At 49.4% G+C, this 22638-nt stretch overlaps 1 protein-coding gene across 1 annotated transcript; it reads left to right on the forward strand.

The window, feature by feature from the left end:
• The first annotated feature begins 3871 nt into the window (after positions 1-3871).
• On the forward strand, positions 3872-12262 carry PCARE (photoreceptor cilium actin regulator). The gene is made up of 2 exons (XM_007191430.2): positions 3872-7617; positions 12085-12262. The coding sequence occupies exons 1-2, from the start codon at positions 3872-3874 to the stop codon at positions 12260-12262; spliced, it is 3924 nt and encodes a 1307-aa protein (XP_007191492.2).
• Positions 12263-22638: the final 10376 nt, after the last annotated feature.

Genomic DNA, 22638 nt, shown 5'->3' on the forward strand with positions numbered 1-22638 from the left:
AGTGGCCTCCTCCTTGCTCTCTCTTGGACTTTTCACTCTGGGGGAAGCCAGCTGCCATGTCATAAGACACTCAAACAGCCCTATGGAGATGTCCCCATGATGAGGCCCTGAGGCCTCCCGCAAACATCCAGCAAGGAACTGAGACCTTCTGTCAACAGCTATGTGAACAAGCTACCTTGGAAGCAAATCAACCAGTGCCAGTCTACCCTTCAAATAACTGCAAACCGGGCTGATGCCTTGACTGCAACCTCATGAGAGACCCTTAGTCAGGACAATCCAGGGAGCTGCTCCCACATTCCTGACCCACAGAAACATAACGTTTCATAATGAGATAATGTTTGCTGTTTTAAGCTGCTAAATTTGGGGGTTATTTGTTATGCAACAATAGACAACTAATACAGGGACCCTTTTCCAAGACCAAGAATATTATAGCTGGGACTCTCTTAGGCACAAAGTAAAGTATACAATATTGCATTTTAGTTAGGGGCGTGTGTGTGTGTGTGTGTGTGTGTTTTAACACACATAAAATGCAAAACTTAAGTGTACACCCAAGGAACTTTTACCTATGCATATACCCGTGTAACTACTACCCAGGTCAAGATATAGAACATTTCCATTAGTCTAAGAAATTCCCTCATGCCCATATCCAGTTAATAACTTTTACCAGAAGTAGCTACTTCTCTGAGTTCTGTAACTATAGATTAGTTTTGTATATTCTTGAACTTCCTATAAATGGAATTATTCCGTATATACTCTTTTATGTCTGGTTTCTTTCACTCAGCATAATAATTTTTAAGTTTATGTTGTTATGTATTTCAATAGTTTGTTCCTTTTATTGCTAGGAAGTATTCCACTGCCAAATTTATTTATTTCCCTATTGACAAACGTTTGGATTGTTTCCAATTTGAGGCTATTATGAATAAAGCTAATATGGATATTCTTGTACCAGTCCCTTTTGTGGACCTAGGCATTCAATAGTCTTGGGTAAATCCTTAGGAGTAGAATTGATGGGTCAGAAGGTGGGTGTATGTTTAACTGTTAAACAGTTTTCCAAAGTAGTTGGTCATTTTACATTCCCACTGAAAGTAATGCTTCTTTTTTTTTAATTTGAAGCAACACCAGTTTGAAAAGAAAGAAAAACAAAAGCGAGTCTTAATGAAAAATGAGAGGCAGTGAATAAAGAGCTTCCTAAATTATTTGGAATAGTCAAGAAAACAAGTCTATAAGGCACAGAGCTATCTGACAGCTGATCCTCTGGGCAAATACTTTTATTTTGATTATTGGTTTGGAAATAATTTTAGTCACTTAGATCAAAAGTTTTCACAAAGATGATTCAAGCAGGGGCCCAAATCCCAAGAGGAGGAAGAACTTACATAAAGAACCCTTCAGATGAGCTTTGCACTGTGTTAAATGGAAGAGAGAAGAATCTTCCCACATGGCGTGCTTATTTACTGGGCCAGCCCAGGCTGTGACAAATGAAACAACTTTTTGATGCATAACACAGTTCGCCCCCAGGCACTGAGTCAGCTTTGTGTTTCCCATGAGTCCTGCTTCAAATAAACAGGTCGGAGAACTTGATTAATTAAGCACTCTGGGGCATAGGACTGTGCTAGGCCCCAGGCTCTCTGCACACAGGCTGGTAGCCAGTCTGCAGCTTGCTCCTGGCAGAAGAGGGATCCCTAAGTCCTAAAACCCACAGTGTTATTTTCGTTGGTTGTATGGGGCTCAGTGAGAGAAAATGAAAACTGTAAAGCCAGAATATAACTCCATTCTCAGCAACTTCAGGAGATGCTCGATGCAATCTTTTTTCTATTAGGAAAATTAAACATTGTCCATGAGCTAAATAACCAAAAATATGAAATGGTTAAATCAAAGCCTCTCTTCCTCCTGCAGTTGGTGGGAATTATTGTGTGTTCAAGAACAGAGAAATGACACAATGAGGCCTTAGAAAAGTCCTGAGGCATCAGTGTGCCAAGCAGAGAGCCATCTGCACAGACGTAGAATGGCAAAAACCCGATCTGGGGCTCTAAGCCATCATCAGTAGGCAGTTATTTCCAGACAATTCAGGAAAGGACTGGGGCTTGGTCCTGGACAAACTAATGAATTTTCTCATGACTTTTATTATAAGTGACTTAGATGCCAGGGGGAAAGGAATAAGGAATTCCTTTTTTTTTTTTTTCTTGAGTACCTACCTCTTACCAAGCACCGCGCCTCGCCAAGCACTTGCCTAGCATTAGCTGACAATTGACTTAATTCCCACAACAACTCCACGAAGTAGATATCACTATCCCCATTTCAAAGATGAGTTCTGCCCCAGGGAAGTTAAATCACTTGTGAAAATTCCCCCAACTAAAAGGAGAAGAACTCAGTATTTAAACTCAAGTCTTGGGCTTCCCTGGTGGTGCAGTGGTTGGGAATCTGCCTGCCAATGCGGGGAACACGGGTTCGGGCCCTGGTCTGGGAAGATCCCGCATGCCTTGGAGCGGCTGATCCCGTGGGCCACAACTACTGAGCCCGTGGGCCACAACTATTGAAGCCCACGTGCCTACAGCCCGTGCTCCGCAACGGCGGAGGCCACCGCAATGAGAAGCCTGCGCACCACAACGAAGGAGTGGCCCCCGCTCACCGCAGCTGGAGAAAGCCCGCGCACAGCAACAAAGACCCAACGCAGCCAAAAATAAATAAATAAATAAATTTATTAAGAAAAACAAAAACAACAAAAAAACTCAAGTCTCCCAACTTCAAACCCCTGCTCTAGACTTTACTGACAGCAAAGAAAGTTTTAAAGGAGGTTTTAAATGGGCAGCTGCTACCTTAGCCATGGGCAAGAGTACCAGGCTCAGACTGAGTAGAAGCTGGGCTTGAAAAGGAAAATACATTTTTCCCTTAAGTTCTACTCCTAATGGCTCTCCACTGCCCAGGTTTAGCTTATTTTCCTATGAGGAAGGTTTAATAAAAAGCTTTTTCCTGTGAGAGCATTGTCTCCCTGAGCCCCTATAGTCCACAGGGACCGGCCTTGAGCTTTATATGATGGAGAGTTTTTCCGCTTTCCCCTCCAAGGCTCCCTGCGATCTACCTCCCTTTTCTAGGGTAGAGGAACGTCTTCTTTATTCCCTGTCTTATTTAGGGATGTCCTCCAGCACTAGAAAGTCGTAGTATTTTTATAAGCCACACAAACAACAATGTACCGCCTCAATTCCCAGCTATTGTGCAGTTTTGGGGTCTTCTGGATGGCAGCAGGTTGGAGCACACTCGGCTGATTTGCCCTTATTAAACTGTTAAGGTCACTTCTCTGGCAGGATTCATAAACGGTGAGCCCTCGCTTCCCCTCCACAAATGTGTCTCTTCCAGAGCCTTTTGCAATTATGGCTCATTTCTCTAGGTTTCATATGGCAGGCATCTGAACAGAATTAAAAACATAAGCACGTGCAAAAATAATCCACTTCCCAAGATAGTAAATGCTGAGTTCTATATTATAACACGCTGTGAGTGCTGACTGGCTAAGGCATGATTAACCTAATAGGCTTAAAGTTCCACTTGCCATGCACATCTGTCAGGACACGAGCAAAATGCAGTCCCGTAATCCACGGGACTGAAGTCCTCTAGAACTGCCCTGTTGCTCACCAGCAGCAGAGGGTTCAAAACTTAGAACAACACCAGAACGGCGGCAGTATCACTACCTCTACACGATGGGGCCAAGGAAGTAAAGAAAGCCGGTTCCAAGTTTAGGACATTGCACCTTGGACTTCAAAGGATTCTGGCTTGGAAATTGCCTGGATGGACTAGTAAGACTGCCTTTTGTTCCTGTTTTGAATACAATTCTCTGAAAATTGCGAGCGTTGCAGATGGGAGATGACTACAAGCTGACATCATGGGATGTACACCTTCCCACAGCGATATTGTTAACAGCGTTGCTAAGAGTGGCATCCAGTTTTTTAAAAAGCCCAAAGCAATTCTGCCAGGATGTCAGGGGGCCAGTGAAAGATGCTCCATCCCTTTGCTGGTTCAAAACTCCTCCTGCTATGACTCTGGAGGGGGCTCGTCCGAGGGACAGAGGCCAGCAGAAGAGCAGCAAAGTCCCAGGTGGATCCAATCCGTGGCTGAAAGTCTTTGTCAGCTCACCAGAGATCCCACTTCAGGCAAAAGGAAAGATATGGAAGGACTGATCCCAGAAACCAAAACCTCCCCATCCCAGCTGAACAAATCACAAAGCTACGTGACTACAGACATTCCATTCAAGAGACAGAGTTCCCATGGACCACAAGGGGCGGCCTTTTCTGGGGAAGAGAGTGAAGAAAGTAATACCCAGGAGACTTCCAAATGGGAAAAGAGGCCAAAATGTCACAGGTCGAGCAAACAGGGCCATTACTGCCAAACCATCCTTCCTGCCCACGAGTCTGAAGACAAAGTAGACTTCCCTGAGCCCCTGGTGAAGGCCCACCAGCGTGCTTACACCTATCTGCACACCTGCCTCTCCAAATACGAAGCAGTTCTGAGCATCACCCATCGCGCCACACAGACCCAGGAGCTGCTGCAGCCCATGGTCAGCTTCCTGTTGCTGTGTTTTGATGAGGTCAACCAGCTCTTGGGGGAAATCTCCAAGGACGGAGAAGAGCTCCTCCAGGAAGTTAAGGAGGATCTGGCTTGGCCGTTGAAGAAAAGAGAGCCCCAGGAGCAGCCAGATCTCTTGCGGCAGCTTCTGCAGTACACAGTTAGCAAGCTGCAGGCGCTCAGCGGCACAGTGGCCTCGCTCTCTGACAGCCTCCTGGAGGGCTCCGGCCGCTACTTCCACGGCGCCGCAGGCCACCTGGGAAACAAGCTGAGCAAGAAGAGGGGTGCGGATGAACGCCTCCTAAGGGTTCTGGGGCACCTGGAGAGCTTAGCGAGTGGCCACAGTGACCCTGAAGTGCAGGGTCTACCCTTGTGCTCTGAGGACAGTGGCATTGGTGCTGACAATGAGTCCGTGCAGCTGGCAGACAAGCTGGGCAAGCAAGCCAGCTGGGACTTCGTGCTGGAGCCTGCAGAAGGGAGGCCAGCGATTTCACCCACAGCGGAGGCCAGGCTGTCAAGACGTACCTGGCAGCACGGTCCACTCTGGATGGGTTCAGCCAGACCCCAGGACTGCCCGCTCTCAAGGCCTCTTACAGCAAAGGTTCAGCCAGCAGTGCAGGGTGGACCAGGGAGACCCTGGCCCTCCAGCACAGGCCCAGAAAATACTGCCTCCAGGCCTTGGGGGCTGGGCCAACGCGCTCCGTGTGATTCCCCTGGGATCAGGATCTCCAGGGAAGCACACTTTCCTAAAGGCTCCAGGTTGATGGACACTCCGCCTCTCAGTGAAGGTGAGGACAGCAGCCCAGAGGAGGAGGAAGACAAAGAGAGTTGCCTGAGTCCGCGTGCGTGGCAGGGACACGCTTCCCATGCAAGGCCTCGGTCTTCACCCGCCGGTGCCGAAAGCCCATTTCAGCCACACCCCCGGAGGCTTAGGAGCCCCCAGGACCAGGAAATGATTCTGAAGATGAAGGAAGCAATCAGTGAAAGAATCAAGTTTGTCCCCGTGCCCTCTGAGCACCAGGAATGGACTGAGGAAGAGGAGAGAACCATGGTGCCCCCAAGACCGAACACGGCCAGCGACAGCAGGAAGGCCCCCTCAAGGCAGAGGAGGTCCCAATCTGAGGGGTGTCTGAAGAGCCACGTGGAGGATCCCACCCTCCAGGAGCTGCAGAGGGTCCAGAGAGACCTCAGTCAGAGGCTGGAGGCGCTTTGCACCCAGGGCACCCGACAGCAGGGGTACAGCCAGAAGCAGGTTCTGCAACCCAGGGCAACAGCGCTGAGGCCCGACAACTGCTGCAAGGTCACCCCAAGCAGCACCATCAGCAAGCTGAAGGCATCCCTCACCAAGAACTTCAGCATTTTGCCAAGTCAGAGCACCTTGCAGAAATGCTGTCCCCGCCCTGAGGGAGAACAGTCCTGGCAGGGAAAAGCTGAGGGGCTTCCAAATGTCATCCCATCAGGTGAGAGGGCCAGTGAGGCTCCCAGGGCCCGGGACTGGAACATCAGGAGCTGTCCTACCAGAACATCGGTCAAGAAACTCATTGAAACTTTCAGTCCCACCGAGGGTCTAAGGACACTGGGGGATTCCAAGGTTTCTGGGCCGAGCCCCTGCCCCAGGAAGTGGGGGGTCCCCACCATGCCTCCCAGATTCCCCATTTACAGGGGACTTGCCCCTTTGTATCCAAAGCCTCGAATTTCTCCAGCAGCAGGTGGAGAATCTCTCAGGATGGGCCCGGGCTGGAGGCCCTGTGCTCCCACCTTTCCCCTTCTGCTCACAGCAGAAACATCCAAGAGTGAGGACCTCAACTGTGAAACAGAGGAGAACCCAGAGCATCTCCCTCCGCCGCCTCTGGAAATCCTGATGGACAAATCATTCACTTCCCTGGAGCCCCCAGAAAGCAGCAATCTAGCAGAGAGCTCCCTTGAAGGGACCCACGTGCCAGGGCTGGGAGGGGCTGGCTCCGCCCGGAGAACGTGGGCTTCCCCAAAGCTAAGAGCCGCCATGAGCCCCTCTGACCTGCTGCCCAGCAAGAGCACGGCCACCCTCACCAGGGCCCGCAGCGCAGAACCAGGGAGCAGCAAGAGAGGCTGCAATCCCGGAAAGCTCGCCTTGGACCTCAGCCACCCACCAGCAGCCAGCGGAAACCCAGAGGTGCAAGGCAGCAGGGCTCAGAGTCAGGCACGAGCGGACAGGGCCACAGGCCTCTCCAAGCATCCCCGGAAGGTCATCCACTGGCACCACTCCAGCCACACGGCCGGGCAGAACAGGACCTCGGAACCCAGCCTGGCCAGGCCAATGCGAGGGCCACATTCTCCCGAGGCCCCAAGGCAGAACCAAGATAGAAGCCCCGCGCTGGTCAGGAAGGCCTCTCCCACAAGGGCGCACTGGACGCCCAGAGTGGGCAAGAGGCACTCAAGCCTGCCCTCCACTCACAGACCTGCCCAGCCAAGTGTGCCCTGTGTGCACAGGTCCCCCAGCCCACCGCTCAGCCCTCCAGTGAGCCCCAGGGTGCTAAGCCCCCCAACAGTGAAGAAACGAGCTTCCCCTCCCCCCCAGCACAAACTGTCCACCCCTCCCTCGGCAAGCCCACCCGCTCAGCACAAGGTCTCCGGCCCCCCTGCCCAGTGCGCAGAAGCCAGTTCCCCTGCCTCTGGCCCCTCCCCATCTCCACCAGCGTCTCCCAGTCAGGGGCGCAAGGAGACAAGAGATTCTGAAGATAGTCGGGCAGCCACGGCCAAAGCATCTGGGAACACATGTTCCATTTTCTGTCCAGCCACCTCCTCTCTGTTTGAAGCTAAGTCACCATTCTCAACAGTACCCCAACTCACCCCACCACTGCTGCCACCTGAAGCTGGGGGTCCTTGTGGGACCCCAACAGGATGCTGGAGGAGCAGCTCAGGGCCACGACTGAAGGCGGACTTACAGCGAGGGACAGCTCTCTGTGCCCTCAACCCTCAGCCTTTCATCAGAAGGACAGCTTCTGACTGCCAGCCGGTCATCCGCCTTCACCTGCCTGCCCCGGGCACCACCAGCGACGCTTGTGAATCCCAGCTTGGCCAGAGCAGGTAAGGAGGGTCCTCGGGCCACAGCCCTGCAGTTTTTGGGATAGAGCTGATGGGCCCTTAAGCTCATCTGGGTCAGTAGTTTTCAAACTGTGCTCCAAGAGAAGAGCAGCTAGGAGAGGGGTCTAGGAATGTCCTGTCTCCCAGTCCCCCATGCTTAAGCAACCGACTTTCATCTGTTACACGTTTCAGGTTCCCGAGAAAGATTTAATTGCAAGGGGCTCTGCTGTTTTAAAAGTAAAGTTTAAAAAAAATTTTTTTAATTAAAAAAAAAAGTTTAAAACAATCAGGTTGGTGCAACCCCATGTGCCCCTTATTTTACACTTGGGGAAACTGAGGTGAAGTGACTTGACCCCCAAAGTTGAATCATTGTCACCTGCCTGGAGCCAGCAGCCTGATTTCTATCTTTCCTGGTTTATGGCAATAGACCAGCATCTTAGTGGGCGGTGCTCAAAGTTTTTGGTCCCAGGACTTCTTTAAGCTCTTCAAAATCGAGACCCCCAAGGAGCCTTTGCATATGTGCATTGCATCTATCGCTTTTTACTGCGTTACAAATTAAAATTGAGAGATGTTTAAAATATTTATTAATTGAAAAAACAAGAACGACCCCATTCTATGTTAACATAAACTATATCCTAATGAAAAGTAACTATATTTTCCACAACAACAAAAAAATTGAGCAAAAGGAGTGGCACTGTCTTATAGTTTTACAAACCTCTTTAAGGTGTGGGCTTCACAGAAAGACAGTTGGACTCTCAGACCTTTGTCCACAGTCAATCTGTTGCGATATCACACATCATGTAGTCTGGAAAACTCCACTCTACGTTCCTGAAAGAATAAGTGAAAAAGGCACATAACATCTTAGTATTATTATGAAAATAGTTTTGACCACGTGGACACAACCCCCCGCCCCCCGCCCCCAAAAGGATCTGGGAGGCACCCAGGGGACACGCCTTAACAAACAGCGGGTCCTGGAGGTATTGAATATGAAAGTCTGGCTTCCCCATACTCCCAAGGACCTGCCCCCACTTCTCCTCCAATCCAGCCTCATCTCCATCTCCCCTTTCAGAGGAGTACAGAGCAAGAATAAGACTCTCCATAAGCACTGAGCACCAGAACCCAGGCGGAAGGGCTGCCATGCCTGCCCTGGACCGGCTGAGTTCTAAGTGTGCCTTTCTCATGAGGGGTAGCTGACTTGCATGTCCTTGGCCCAGCCCTGCAGACAGGGGGCATGACTCAAAGTATAGCCATTGCCTGGGAGTTGAAAGGACTCGAATGGTGGTGTGATTATTTTACAGAGTTTACGGGGACATGCATCTTTTCCCAAATTGTGGCACAGGGAGAAAAACGTAAATCTGAGGTCGATTAAAGAGGAATTCTTATCAATGTGTCTTGATATCATATCAGACAAAGCTCAACCCACAGCAGTCCTTGCTATCTTTGCATTGCCCACAGTTGTGTAAATCAGAAGTTAATTTCTGCCAGAGCGATATGTGTTACAGACTTCACAGTCTGTCCTGGCATAAATGGTAGATTTTCCACAAAGTACTCGGCAGTCAATTTTAAATAAAGATATTATCTCGGGAAAGTTGTGCATGATTATAGTTATAGAAACTTCCCCAGCCACTTGAAAGAAATGAAATATTGATTATTTTTGCAAGAATCTTCATGTAATGTTGCTCTTTTCTTAAATCTAAAATGAGCTTCCTGCAGCACAGTGCCTTTCATCTGAGAACCTCTATAAATGTTATTGCATTATTCCTCACGCTAGCCACTTATTCAGTTATTAGATTTCTAAAACTGTGCCCTTCAGGAGAAGAGCTTGAGAGAACAAGGACAATAAAATGGCATTAATTAAAAACACTAACACTTTAAAACAGCAGGAGCAATAATAAAGCAACATAAAATTGTTCAAGGAGAAAATACTGCCATTCTCTCAGGTTTCTCCTCGGAATAGGGCGGCCTTAAAGGTTGTTTTATGTCCTGAATCTCAATATTCAGAGAGATGAGGTGGGGTGGGGAGTAATTGTAGCTTGAAAGAGGGAAGAGGATTCATAAAGAGGAGCCTTCCCAAGGTCACACGGAAGGTCACAGAATGACTCACAGCCATTCCCCTATCTCCCGGTCAGACCACACCTCTAAACTGTTCCAGACTGTGAAACTGTGAGCACGTGATGAATGTGATGGGGAAATGCTTATTCCCCAGACACACACCCCACTCCCCACTCAGCCCTGTAAAATTAGCGTCTGGGAGCAGAAGTGCACCAGCTGTAAGAGGAGGGCTTTTGCGGCTCTGGAGATGACAAGCATTTTTTTCTGCCCTCCTGCGTATGGGAAACAATGCCAGGGAACTGAGCATGATTCCCCCAAGATCATGCAACAAGACAACAAGCCAGTGACCAAGAGCCAGAAACTGCTACAGGCTGTTTCCCCAAGCAGGGAGTTGCAGGGACAGCCCTGCCCATCGTATCTCGAGCCGAGGCAGGCTTGCAGGATGCACTGGCCTGTGTCTGGTGTTGATCCCCTGCAGGTCATCCCATGCCCCTTTTTTAGAAAAACTGATGGTGTTGATATCTTCCCCATCTTGGGGCCCGGGGATTGGGCGCAGTCCTTGGGGGCTTCCTCAGGAAGCTCTGTTACTGAGCTTCGAGGGTTATTTACGTGTTGAATCCCCAGGTGAAGGCACCTGTCTCTAACCAGGTCTCAGTGTGCCCAGACTTGCTCCGCTAAATGCGGTGCTTTTAATCTTTGCCAGTCAGGGTCTCTCTGCAGCCCCTGACCCCGTTTCCTGGAGACCTGGGTAGCCTGGCTCCCCAGCAGGTCTGGGAACAGGTGGAACCACGGCCGTATGGCAACCAAAACAGTCGACCTCCTGGCCTGAGCCTCATGCATATGTGGGACCTGGTTGGGGGCGGGGAAGACAAGGTTCAAGAACCAAATCCTGCGTCACACCTCGGTGTCAGCCTCCACTAACACTGCATGCCACAGCCTGTCCCCTGGGCCTGCCCCTCCCATTCCTGCCAGCTGCTCCAGTCTGGGAGCAGCAAAGGGTCATGCCTCCCCCTGCTCAAAAGGGGCACAGGCAGAAGAAAAAATAAGGTGGGAGCTGTGGCCCACAAATCACTGGGTCCTGCAGGGACTTACGATGGGGCCAGAGGCTGACATAGGTGAGACCGGCTCTAAGGAACAGGGTGGGTTCCTCACTGCCTGAAAACCACGTATGATGGCCAGTGTCAGTGCCCACCCCACCTCCCCCCACCATTCCTACCACCCTGATCTTGTTAGGATCCAAACTCAAACTTGCCCTCCACTGGTTGGACGTCCCACGTAAGCCTAAGCACGCAGGGCCGAGCACACTCATAATACAGTCAAGAAGGTGCTGTCGTGGGCAGAGAGAAGGGCTTCTGGTCTGTGCATGTGGGGAGCTGGGGCCAGTCCTGGTCCTGAGGTGACTGATGGAGAGGCTCCGAGCCTCAGGTGCCCACCTGTCATATGACAGGGTGGTCCCTCAGGTCCCTTGCAGGTGCGACTTCCTAGTCATACTACAAAACAGCACCAGTGACAGCCGACAATTTAGTGAGCACCTATCATATGCTGGTTAGTGTGCAGAGAGTTTTCCATGCGTCATCCAATATTGATAACTTTGAGTGTCCTATGAGATGGGTATTATTACTATCTCCCTTTCACAAAGCAGGAAACTGAGAATCAGAGAGATTAATCAACATGCTATAGGTCACACAGCTAGTAAGTGGAAGGGCCAGGACTCGAACCCAGACAGCCGACTCCACCCTCCACGCGGTCTTCGTGAGGCTAGCCTGGCTGCCCGTAGCCAGTGTGGCTTCCCGAGCTGGTCCCCCATCTGGCCTAGGCTTGCTCCGTGCTTGTGACCACCCTCCATTCTGTGCTCCCAGAGCACATTGGGTGTCCCTCTCTGTTCAGAGCCCCTCTCACTGTGGCACTCAGCAGCGAAGCTCTATTCTAGCCAAATGCCAGGTCTGGGTCAAGCAGTTTTCATTTTATTCCATTCAGGAAAAAGGTGGCAGCTGAGCAAAGCAGGGGTTTTTTTGCTGTTATTGTTGGTGTTATTTTTGATTCAACTAGCTAAGCCTAGCTCTTTATTAAATAAGAAGTGCTTTTAAAACAAAAACAAAATAAAGGCCTGGCTCCCGAGTTCCTGAGGGAGCTGCTTTGCTCACAGCAGCAGGATCTGGGCATCCCAAGAGAGAACAGGACTCAGCCTGTCCTCTGAAACACCAGGAGCTTGGTTCTCACGGTGCCCAGCCACAGCAGACACCCACAAGGACAGCACCAGCAGGCAAAGCTGATACAGAAAGGCAGAGGCCTGGCACCAAGAGTCCACCAGGTCTGTGGGTGACACAGATGGGGGGCTTGAGAGAGACAGAATGGAGATGGGGCGGGGCCAGAAGGAACGAGGAGGGTTTGATTGGCACCTGTGCTTTCTCTCTGCAGCAGCAGCGAGGAGGGCCCCAAGGACACAGAGCCGTGGAACAGTCCCTGTGCCCCAGAACCGAAGGGCGGCAGCAGGGGTGCACCGCCCCCAGAGCTCTGCGTGCTGGGCCATGGGCTGCAGCGGGAGGCCAGTGCCAGCCATGCCCAGGACAAGCCCCAGCAGAAAGAAGTGGCCTGATGGGCTGGTCGCCTGAGTCACACTGATGCCAGTCACCCCAGAAGGCAAGGGTGACAGCCAAGCATCAGACAACCCCAGAGAGGGTGGGCCAACCAAACTCCTCCTGAGAGGTAGGAAAGGCCTGGAAAGGGCACTGCCCAGAGGCTCTCCTAAATTCTAAACAATCACTGTTTGCAGTCCTAGATCCTGGTTTGCCTTGGGGTTCAACGAGTAACTATAACTTTGGACCCCACAATGACACGCTTTAATCCTTCAAGTGCTGGTCTTAATTTAGAAGGAAACAATATTTACCACGTGCTTGATGAGCCAGGTGTTTTACCCGGGTTAGCTCTGTGAAACCATTTAATTCTTTCAACAATGAATGAAGCAGATAGCATTCTCCTGGTTTTTGCAGATGAGAAAACCAAAGCACCTCTCATCCGTTCACTCCCCCAAGTGCCTTGCCTGAGGTTACACAGCTAGGAAGTGAACAGAGTAAAACGTGAACAGGTGTGCCTGGCACTAGAATCTATTGTCTTTCATTCCTTTCTATTTTTTTGGACATTTCATTGCCCTTGACTGTTCCATCACTCCATTTGCAAGCATACGTATGTACTTGTACAAGTGGAAAGCTTCTTCTTGTTTTTTAAGGTTAAATAGTGGCACAGCTTTTATGTGCCCATTATGAGCTCTGTTTAGAAGCTGAATGCTCCAGAGATAAGAAGCCTGAAGTGGCATTAAGACACACAGCTCCACCCACCCTCCTTCTTCTCCTTCCCAAGCTCAGCTCCAAAGCCCTAAAAGCAAAGCTTCCAGCCCATCAGTGCAGCCCTGCTGCCTCTCCGGCTAAGCCTGTCTCAGAGGCATGTCTCAGATGCTCTACCCCATGCACCCACATGCCTCTCAGGCTGAGTGGGTACAAGCAAGCCTCCCAAACAAAGCAGCCTATTCTCTGCACCCCGTGGGGGCTGAAGCTCAGAAGGACGTGTGGGTAAGGCAGGCACACACACACACACACACACACACACACACACACACACACACACACACACACACACACACACACACACCAGTCTCCCCCAGGGGCTTCTCTGCCAACGTTATTCCCAGGTCATCTGCAGAACTTCTGCTGGAGTTGAAACTGAAGTGAAGAACCATTGTTCATGCCCAAAACCTGCTTCTGCCAATGAGCTAGATATTTGCTGCAGAATTTGGAATTTTTCCACTGGAGGCTGTGGAGTGCTTTCTATTTAGAAAAGAATTTGCAGTAACTGGGTGATTCAATGCCAGCTCAGTGGGTTGTCAAAAGACAAGAATTCTCACCCACAGGGTACAGCTAAGGGACAATCCTCCACATCTGCTTCAAAGCTGATTTGTTAAGTTTGGAAAAATTATAGACTTCAAGTCCTTTCTTGTTGAAGTAGATCATGACTCAAGAACATGTTAAACTGGGTCCTGAGGACTAAGCTCCCTCCCCCAGGGATAGGCCGTGGTTCCAAGTAAATGATCCCCACCTTGACTTGTCCAGTTATTCAGACAGGGGTGACAGGGACAATCTCTTCCAAGGCACTCAAGGAACAGCTGATTAAACTACCAAGAGGGACCACAACCCACCCCTCTATTGGGAAATGTCTGTACACACCCAGTCGGGTGCTCACGTTTGCTGTGTAGCTGCACTAATCCTCAGAGCAGAGCTCAGGCCACAGCGGGGCAGAGCCACACCCAGGGGCTGGAGGTTGGGCCCTGGGAACTGCCTGGGCTGCAGGACACAGGAGGAAATTCAGCCACCCAGGCCCAGGTAAGTGTGTGAGAACAGCCAGCTTCAGGAAACTTGCTTGAGAGAGAGCTGGACTGTCTCCCTGCATGGTTAGGCTGGCAGTGCGGGTAACGAGGGCTGGGCCCCGTAAGCTGGCTTTCAGGAAGGAAGCAAGCAGTGTGAAGCAATCCAGCTCAGAGGTAAGAGAATTGGTCAGAAAGGGGACCTGCCCGGTGCTAGGGTTTCGAGGCCGGCTTCCTGGAGGTCTGAAGAAGCAAAGCAGAACCCCAGCTGCCGGGAGACTGGACAGGGACCCAGGTGATGCAACTGGGATGCAACGTGGGGATGTAACCCCAGGGATGATAAAAAGTCTAAGTGACTGGATGAGAAGTGGGGGCCAGATCCACAAGAACGGGAAGTTCTGGGTCTCCAGCCCAGGCACCCCCTTACAGGGTCTTAGAGGTTTGGGGCTGGTTTGAGTGTGTGGGTGTGGCTTAGTGTACCCAGCTGCAGTGGCATGAGGCAGAAGTGGGCAGCTGGGAGCCAGGCAGCATCGTATGTCACGGAGGGGGTCAGCATCAGAGCGAATGCCCTGGAGGGGTCTGGAATGAACCACTGCTGCCTTCTTGAGGGTGCCCGGCAGGAGGTTCTCTGAGAGGAGAGGCTCTCCCGACCAGCACCCCAAGCTAGGCTGGCAAACAGCAGCCAAAACCCACCCCTCCTGTCCTGCAGGCAGCAGCGGACGGATCCAGGGTGCACAGGATTCCTGCCGTCAGCCATGGAGCCGTTCATACTCCTCACCCCTCTACACTCACTGAGCACCTACTTGTGCCAGGACAGGGCCAGGCTGCTGCCATGTATCCTCATATGTGATGTAACGAGAGACCCAGAACCTCTAGGCCCAGGCAGCAGGGACAATGAGCTGCTGTAGCCATCGTGATGCCCAAGGACCCAGAGGCTTCAAGAATCCCAAGTCATCTTCCCAGAGGGGAAAGGGGAGGGGTTGCTAAGGCCAAGGGGCTGGAAGGCAGTAAAGGTCTAAGATGAAGCAGTGCCAAGCTGGCCCTGGAACTGATGAGTCAAAGATATGCTTTTTGGGCTACAATCCCAACTACCACACTCAGCCCAAATTACATGTGAATTAGACTTTGTGTAAAAGAAATTAAATCCACCCCAATAGACCATTTGTGTGGCATCCACGGTTTCACCCCTCCTGAGACCAGGCCTTTCCTCAAATCTGTGTCTTTGGCTCTGCCTCGGAGAGCACACTACCGGTGGCCATGAGGGGCAAGCCCCACTCCACAGCTTCTCGGATGGGTCACTCTTACCCACCCGCCCCCTCCACCCAATAACCTCGTCCTTGCTGGGCCCAATCCGCTTCCTGTGCTCAAGGGGGAAGGGAGAGCAGGGTGTTTTTGTTTTGTTTTGTCTTGTTTAATTAAGCCAATGGACCCAACCCATTAAAGACTCCTGTGTCTGTTCTTTTTCTTCACAGTTAGAAACCAAGAAGGAATGTTGGGTATAAAGACAAGAGGGAGACCACACAGGAGATTAATTTAAGGAGTGCATATTATACCCATATTCTTATTGGGGCCGACTCCTTTCTGGGGGTTTACAGCCATCCTCCATGCTCACAGGGACCCCAGAGCTGTGGAGACGGAGGTGTCCAGCCCCCTCTTTATCCAACACATTAGTAACATAGCAAAGAGTGCTGCCCCAGGGGAAAACCACAATTTTCTAGTTCCATCAAAAGGATTCATGGAGTAAAAAAGCAAATATAATATTCTAGTGGAACAGCGATAGCTTTTTGCAAATATAAATACAATCTTCAAGATGAACTATATCTTCCTTCCGCAGCTTTGTTCTGTGCGGTTGTTTACTATAAGCAGCATCTATTTTCCTTCCTCACGTCATATACCCAGTTCAGAACCTAAAATAATCCATGTTGATAGAAAATGAAAGGCAGACAAACCAGAGAGACTTTTCCTGCATTGTGAAGCGCTTAACGTTTGACAAGACTTGCCTCATAAACTCCGCAACATGAATGAAAGGGATTTTGAGACATATATTCTTTTTTTCTGAAATAAACCAGTGTTTTGCATGTATCGGGGGAGCTGGTGGCATGAATTATTGTGTCAGCGTGTCTGTCAACTGATCGTCTGGTTGACTGCGTACAGGCTGCCAACACCCGCTCTATCTGCCAAAGCAAAGCTTTTCAAAGGTAATATATTTTTAAGTAGCCCCACATCAAAGTCTGTTGAACTGCCATAAAGTAAATGTGTTCTGAGCCTATATTAACAGAGCATGTTATACTGTACTATGGTTTCCTCCCTGTACCTCCCTGAAATTTAAATAAAGTTCCATCAATCCATCCAGATGGTCTTATGAAATGTCATTAAAGATGCATTGCACAAGCAGGGGAGCAAACAGTTAATTCACTCAGGACTCTAATTCAATTTTATGGAGGACCCTGGACGCTGCTGGCTTGATTACACTCGTGGACTTCAGAAAGTAACTTTATGATAGTCTGAAGGCCCTGCATCAGGTGACTATAGAATTCAACCGACCTGGTAACCTGGGTTCTGAATGCTGTAATTTCAGACATCCTTGAAGTCTAGCACCCAAGGCAACAATCTGGCTGGAATGGTGGCACTGAGGACTGAGGTAATGGCCCTAGACAAACCTGATAGGCCTGAATTGAAGGAAGAACGAAACAGAAGCAGAAGAAGGAAGAAGGAAGGGTGTGGTAAATGTGATCGTCACCCTGCGAGCCAGACTTTCTCCCACTCCTGATGGTTGGGCCGGAGGCCTGACACCTCCATCAACCCGCCCTGTGACCTGGCTTATATGGGCTCGTTTCTTCATCTACCCGGCAGTGACAGCAATGCCAATCTACTTATCCTACCATCTGAAAGACGTGAGCAAACCTGCCTTTTCTAAACCATCTCATGGAGCCATTTGGGGGGACTGAATTCATAATCCCTCCACCATCTTTGCTCTTAATGTTCATCTCTGCCATCTCTGCACGCTAAGTTTCTGATTAAGAAAAGAACTCAGGACCATTTTCCCCTCCTTCTAGATCTAAGCTTTGATCCTTGGAGAAAGTTAAAAACAGCTGTCAAACTCAGCTAGAATTGACTTCCTTCTTTGAAGAATTCCATGTCTTTCAAAGTGAAAAGACTAAAACATTTAGCTGGCAATCACAACTACATATGTCAAACATACCAAACAGAAAAAAAAAGCAAATTAAGTCTCTGAATCTCCTAGTTATTCCCACGTTGAGTCGTAAGTGATCTGTCAGTCAGCTGGTAGGAATGACCGGCATGCCTTCAGGAAAGCAGGTTTTACTGGGATAAGACTGGAGTTAGTCATAATTATATTTTTTCTTCATGTTTAACACTCTACTTTTTCAAAATAGAATTATCTACATTGTTTCATTAGATCTTTGGGGGAAAAAATCCTAGGAGATGAACAAAGCAAGTATTTTTTCAGTGTCTTTTACAGATGAAAAAAAAGGGAGGCTGAGAGATGTCAGATGTTTTCCTCCAAAGACACATTGCCAGCTAGTGGCAGAACAAGTCACCTAGCTCCTAGCCTTGGTTCTAACACCTACTGCAACAATATTTAGATTATTCCAGGAGGCAGCCTAGAAAAAGATACAACAAACTTCTCTGGAAGAAATTCTCAGTTTTCTCCAGTTTTTACAAAAAGGAAATTTTTCATATCCGGCCAAAGTCTAGCTATAGTTTTAGCCATTCCCTTAAAGAAGCTTGGATGGAAGCTCAAAATTTCCAAGAGAATTTAAAAAAATAATAATCCCCTCGACGCACCTTAACCACTCTTCATCCACCGCCCCCCCCCCACAGATAAACCTGCCCCTGGCATTAAGAAAAAGTCTTTTCAAAAAAATATTTGTCCCTCATTGCCATGACCCCCCAAAGCGGGCTTCCAGGTGAAACCTTCTGGCAGGAGCAGACAAAGCCTCAGTCTGGAGACACGTCTTACACTTTATTGTCAGTGCCCCAAAGCGGTAAAAACCAGTGGATGAGACAGAAAGGAAATATAGACCCTGGGAAACAGATTGCCTTCATGAAAATTATTTATCTAGCTTTTCTTTCTCCTTTGGAAGCGGACAGGATTGGCTGTGTTTACAAAACCTGGTGACATTCTAAAGCTTTTGTTTAGTTAACAGCTTCTGACATCAGCCACAGAGGTGCTGGATCACTTTCTGGATGTAAAAATTCTCAAGGAGAACCCAAAGTGATGCTAATAACAGCTGTCAACCCACAGAGAGGTAATTATAAAGCTGTGATTAAAACAAAGCAAAACCTTCAAATGTTAGAGCCTTCTTCACTGAAACACCAGGTAGTAGGATACAGAGACGCCATAATGCCCCCCTGAGTAAGCCCCAGTAATGATACGGACAAAACTGGACCCCCTGAATGGTCCCTGACTCAGAAACGCCCACCTGGTGAGCAACCTGTACGCACAGAGATGCTGCCCCGCCTGCCTGCCCAGGGGACTCCTGAAGCCCAGCTGGGAACAGGCAGTTAGGACACTGCTTGTGCAACCTGCCTGATCTTGAGCAGATCAGATTACCAGGCCCCAAGGACCCCGTTGCCTGTCTCCCTCCCTCCTCCAGTCTTCATCCCTCCTCCCCAAGCAAAGGTTCCCATCAAACACATTTGGGAAATACTGGCTTAGGGATGCTGGCTCTCAAGTGTGGGCTAGCCTGGAGCCCTAACAGCCACTAAGAGCACTGGGACTATGCCCCCGGCTCTTGACCTTGAGGGTGTGTAAGGATGGCTGAGGGTTCTCATTCATAGGTCTGGAGTACGACCTAGGGGTCTGCACTTTAACAAGCACCACAGGTGCTGCTGTGGCCAGCAGGCCACGATCCACACTGCGTCTACACCTTTCTCCAGGCCAACAGCTCCACTAATCACGGCATACCTGAAACCTTCCCCTTTTTCCACTCCTCTACCTGCCCTTGAGTCTCTGCCGGAACACGAGAGATTGTGGCTGACTCCCTAGCTATAGCAAGCTCTATGAAGAATAGAGAGTCTTCGCATTTCTCATTTGGTTGGTCTTCATTTATTTGCACAAATCCTATCCCACCAAAGGCCATGGTTGGATGGCCAGGTGTCTGCAGCAAGCCCTGGTGATAAGAGCAGATGCAGCAGACCCTCTCTGCCCTGAAGGTTTTAGGGCAGAACTCTGGGGCCACACTAATTCCAAGAGACCATGGGATTTCAATGGGTCCTCTCAAGGGGCTCAGACTGACCAAGGGGAGGTCGATATCTGGGAGCCATAGAGTACCCTGGCCCATGCCAGGCTCTTTGGAGTCAAACAGCCCTGAGTGCAGATCCAAGCTCAGCCACTCCTTAGCTGTGTCCCAAGGCCTGGCCCCCAAATTGTGGTCCCTGCCAGACCAGTGGCATGGACATCCCCTGGGGGCTTATTGGAAACAAAGGATCTGGGGCCCCACCCAGAACATCTGAATCAGAGTCTGCACTTGAACAAGAGTCCCAGTGATTCTCACGCTCTGGCTGAGGTAGCTTATTAAGCATCTCTGAGGCTCAGTTTCCTCACTGGGAAATGGGAGAAATAATATCTTTCTTACAAGATGTTGAGAAGAATGACGGATCAGGAAGGCGGCAGACACTCCGTTGAGAGGCTGACCCCTCCTCCGGTCTTCCCTCCTCAGGGCGCCTTTTCCTCCCTCCATTACCAGGAGACAGAAGACGATCCCCCTTTCCATCAGCATTTCTCCTTTCTCTTCCTATTGGTAGGACCAAATTATAATGTAAGGAAAATGCTTTCAGCAGGAAAGTGCTTGGAGATCCTCCCAGCCATTCTGCCCCCAGCTGAGAGTCAGAGGAGGCTTGGAGGGGAGGGAACAAGCCTGCAGGGAGAAGAGCTTCCAGATTTCTCCTGGGGTAAGGGGTGGGGATGCTGAGGGTAGCTGTGAGGGACGTGTCAAGTAAGGAGAAGGGAGAAGGCAACTGGAGAGGTGACAGGCCCCAGTGGCAAGAACAGCCCTAGCTTCCCAGCAGAGAGGGCAGACCATGCTCCATCCTCTGAAACAAGCCCAGCACAAGTTAACAGTGGGTCTCAGCCTCCGCAGATCTCCAAGGTACATCCACTCCTCCAACTCCAAGGGCTGCAGAGCCCACAAGACCCTGATCCTAGCTGATTCTAGACCCGGATCCTAAAGCAATGTCTCCAGAAACATAATGGCCAATATTCGTCAAGCGTTTCCTGTGCTCATGGCCTCGTGTTAAGTATTTACAAGAATTATCCCATTAATTGTCACAATAGCCCAGTTAAGGTGGGCAATATTGTCATCCTCCTCCCACTCACTTACCATATATACAACACACACACACACACACTGGACTGATAAGGGAAGATCAAAGAGGTTGACAAGTGGCTCCAAGGCCACACACCAGGAGCAACAGTGCCTGACTTGAGTCCAGCCTCTCTGACTCCGGTGCCTGGCCTCAGTCAGTCTCTGTCCCCAACCCAGGACACCCCAGGGCTGCCAGCTGGGGAGAGCTGGCAGGCCAGGCACCCACAGGGCCGAAGCCACTGCCACTCTCTACACCTTTGATTTTACTGTGGTTTCAGAATTTGGCCACCCATTAGAATCACTTGTAGAGAAAAGAAAAAAGAGAAGAGAGAAAAGAAATGGATCAAGAAGATGTGAGATACACACACACACACGCACACACACCCCCCCCAGAATACTATTTAGTCATAAGAAAGAAGGAAACCCTGCCATTTGTAACAACTTGGATGAAACGAGGTCATTTTGCAAAGTGAAATAAGTCAGACAGAGAGAGACAAATACTGTATGATTTCACTTATATGTGGAAGCTAAAAAAGCTGAATTTGGAGAAACAGACAGTAGAGTGGCGGTTACCGGGGGCTGGGGAGGTGGGAGCCAGGGGTGGGGACTATGAATCAAAGTATACAAACTTCCAGTCAAAAGGTTGATAAATTCTGGGAATCTACTGTACAGGAGGGTGATTATAGCTAATAGTTATATATCATACACGTGAATGTGGCCAAGAGAGTAAATCTGAGATATTCTCAACACACACAAAAAATTGCAATTATGTGACCGGCTGGAGGCTTGAGCTAAGGCTGTGGTGGCCATCGTTTTGCAATATGTAAGTGTATCAAACAATACATTGTGAAGCCGAGGCTAGTCGTCAGTTAGATCCATCAACCTATAACTTGCTTAATAAATAATAACTATAACCTGCCTACACTGATCAAGCTCGCTTTCATTGTTTCTACAAAAACTTGCGTGTCCTCCTAGCATTCCATAGCCTAAACAATAACATGTTTGCCCAAGTTGTTTTCCAGGAACTTGGAGTCAGCTGTTGCCCAGCTCAAGCCAGTTAAGACTGGTTGGGACAACTGACCCTCCAGCTGTGCATGCGTTAAGTGTCATGACCTTTTGAAGTCAGAGGGCCAAACACTTCACCCTCAGAACATGCTAAGGCCTCCATTTTCTGAACATGTGTCCCGTGAAGAAGCACGTAGCTTAGTTGCACCTGCACAGAATGCAACCTTTTTCTTACCTCACCTTTTTTTCTTATCTCCAATCACCTTTCCCCACACTCCCCATGCCTCAGAACCCCCCTGCTTCTTTATCCTACAAATATCCCAGTCCTCACCTTCTGGGGAAGCAGATCTGAAACGTTCTTCCTCGCTTGACTGCCTTATAAACCCTTTCTCTGCTGCAAACCTCAGCATCTTAGCGTTTAGCTTGCTGTGCATCAAGCAAATGAATCTGGTTTGGTAACAACTGCACACCTTAAACTTACACAATGTTATACGTCAATTATACCTCAATAAAGCCTGAAGGAAAAAAAAGAAAAGGAAAGAAAGAAAAGAAAAGAAGAAAAGAAAGAAAAGACAGCCCTCTGGGCTCTACCCCATACCCATGGAACCAAAATCCCCGGGGATGGGCCCAGGTGTCAGCATTTTTTAAAATCTCATTGGACGATTCCGAAGTACAATGAGAATGGAGAAACATTTCTCCACTCAGGAGGCAAGAAATGAAGCAGGGAAGAGAGAATAAGATAAGGAGTGGGGCCTGTAAAAAATTTTTCCTAAAATCTCAAAAATTCCCAAGCAAGGAATTCCTAAGCAGTTACATGTTCTCAGACAGGACTTTGGTCCTTGATTCTCACAATGGAGAGAGAGAAAGAGAGAGAGAGAGAAAAGCTCTTCCATAGCTCGATGCTATATTCCCACCCCAAGAGCACCTTGAGTAAGTAGAGCTCCTGGCTGCACGCACAGCCAGCCAAGCAAAGAAGGAGGTGGGCTCTGCTCAAACCCGCCGTGGCTCTCAGGACAATCTTCATTTCCCATTAGGTCTCAGTCCTGCAGGCACTCCCAACAGGCCCAGGTTACTAATAAGCTGTCTTCCCTTTGTTTTAAAAGTAATGATGTGGGAAACTTTTGAGACAAAAGTTTCCCCCCAGCCTCCCCACTGGGATTCTGCCAGGGGTGTCGCCCTCAGATCCCAGCTGCCCAGAGACTAGATTCAAACCTGAAGTGGTGAAGGAAAAAGAACCATGCAAAGATTTATTCTTTGCTTTTCAGCTGTTTTCAGTTATTTTAA

This window comes from Balaenoptera acutorostrata, chromosome 12 (assembly GCF_949987535.1).
Source record: "Balaenoptera acutorostrata chromosome 12, mBalAcu1.1, whole genome shotgun sequence".
Lineage (NCBI taxonomy): Eukaryota > Metazoa > Chordata > Mammalia > Artiodactyla > Balaenopteridae > Balaenoptera > Balaenoptera acutorostrata.

Excerpts from the sequence above, each read along its gene's own strand:
- PCARE (XM_007191430.2), top strand. The coding sequence starts at position 3,872 with ATGGGATGTACACCTTCCCACAGCGATATTGTTAACAGCGTTGCTAAG. Across the intron at positions 7,618-12,084 it reads TCCCAGCTTGGCCAGAGCAG|CAGCAGCGAGGAGGGCCCCA; the intron begins GTAAGGAGGGTC and ends TTCTCTCTGCAG.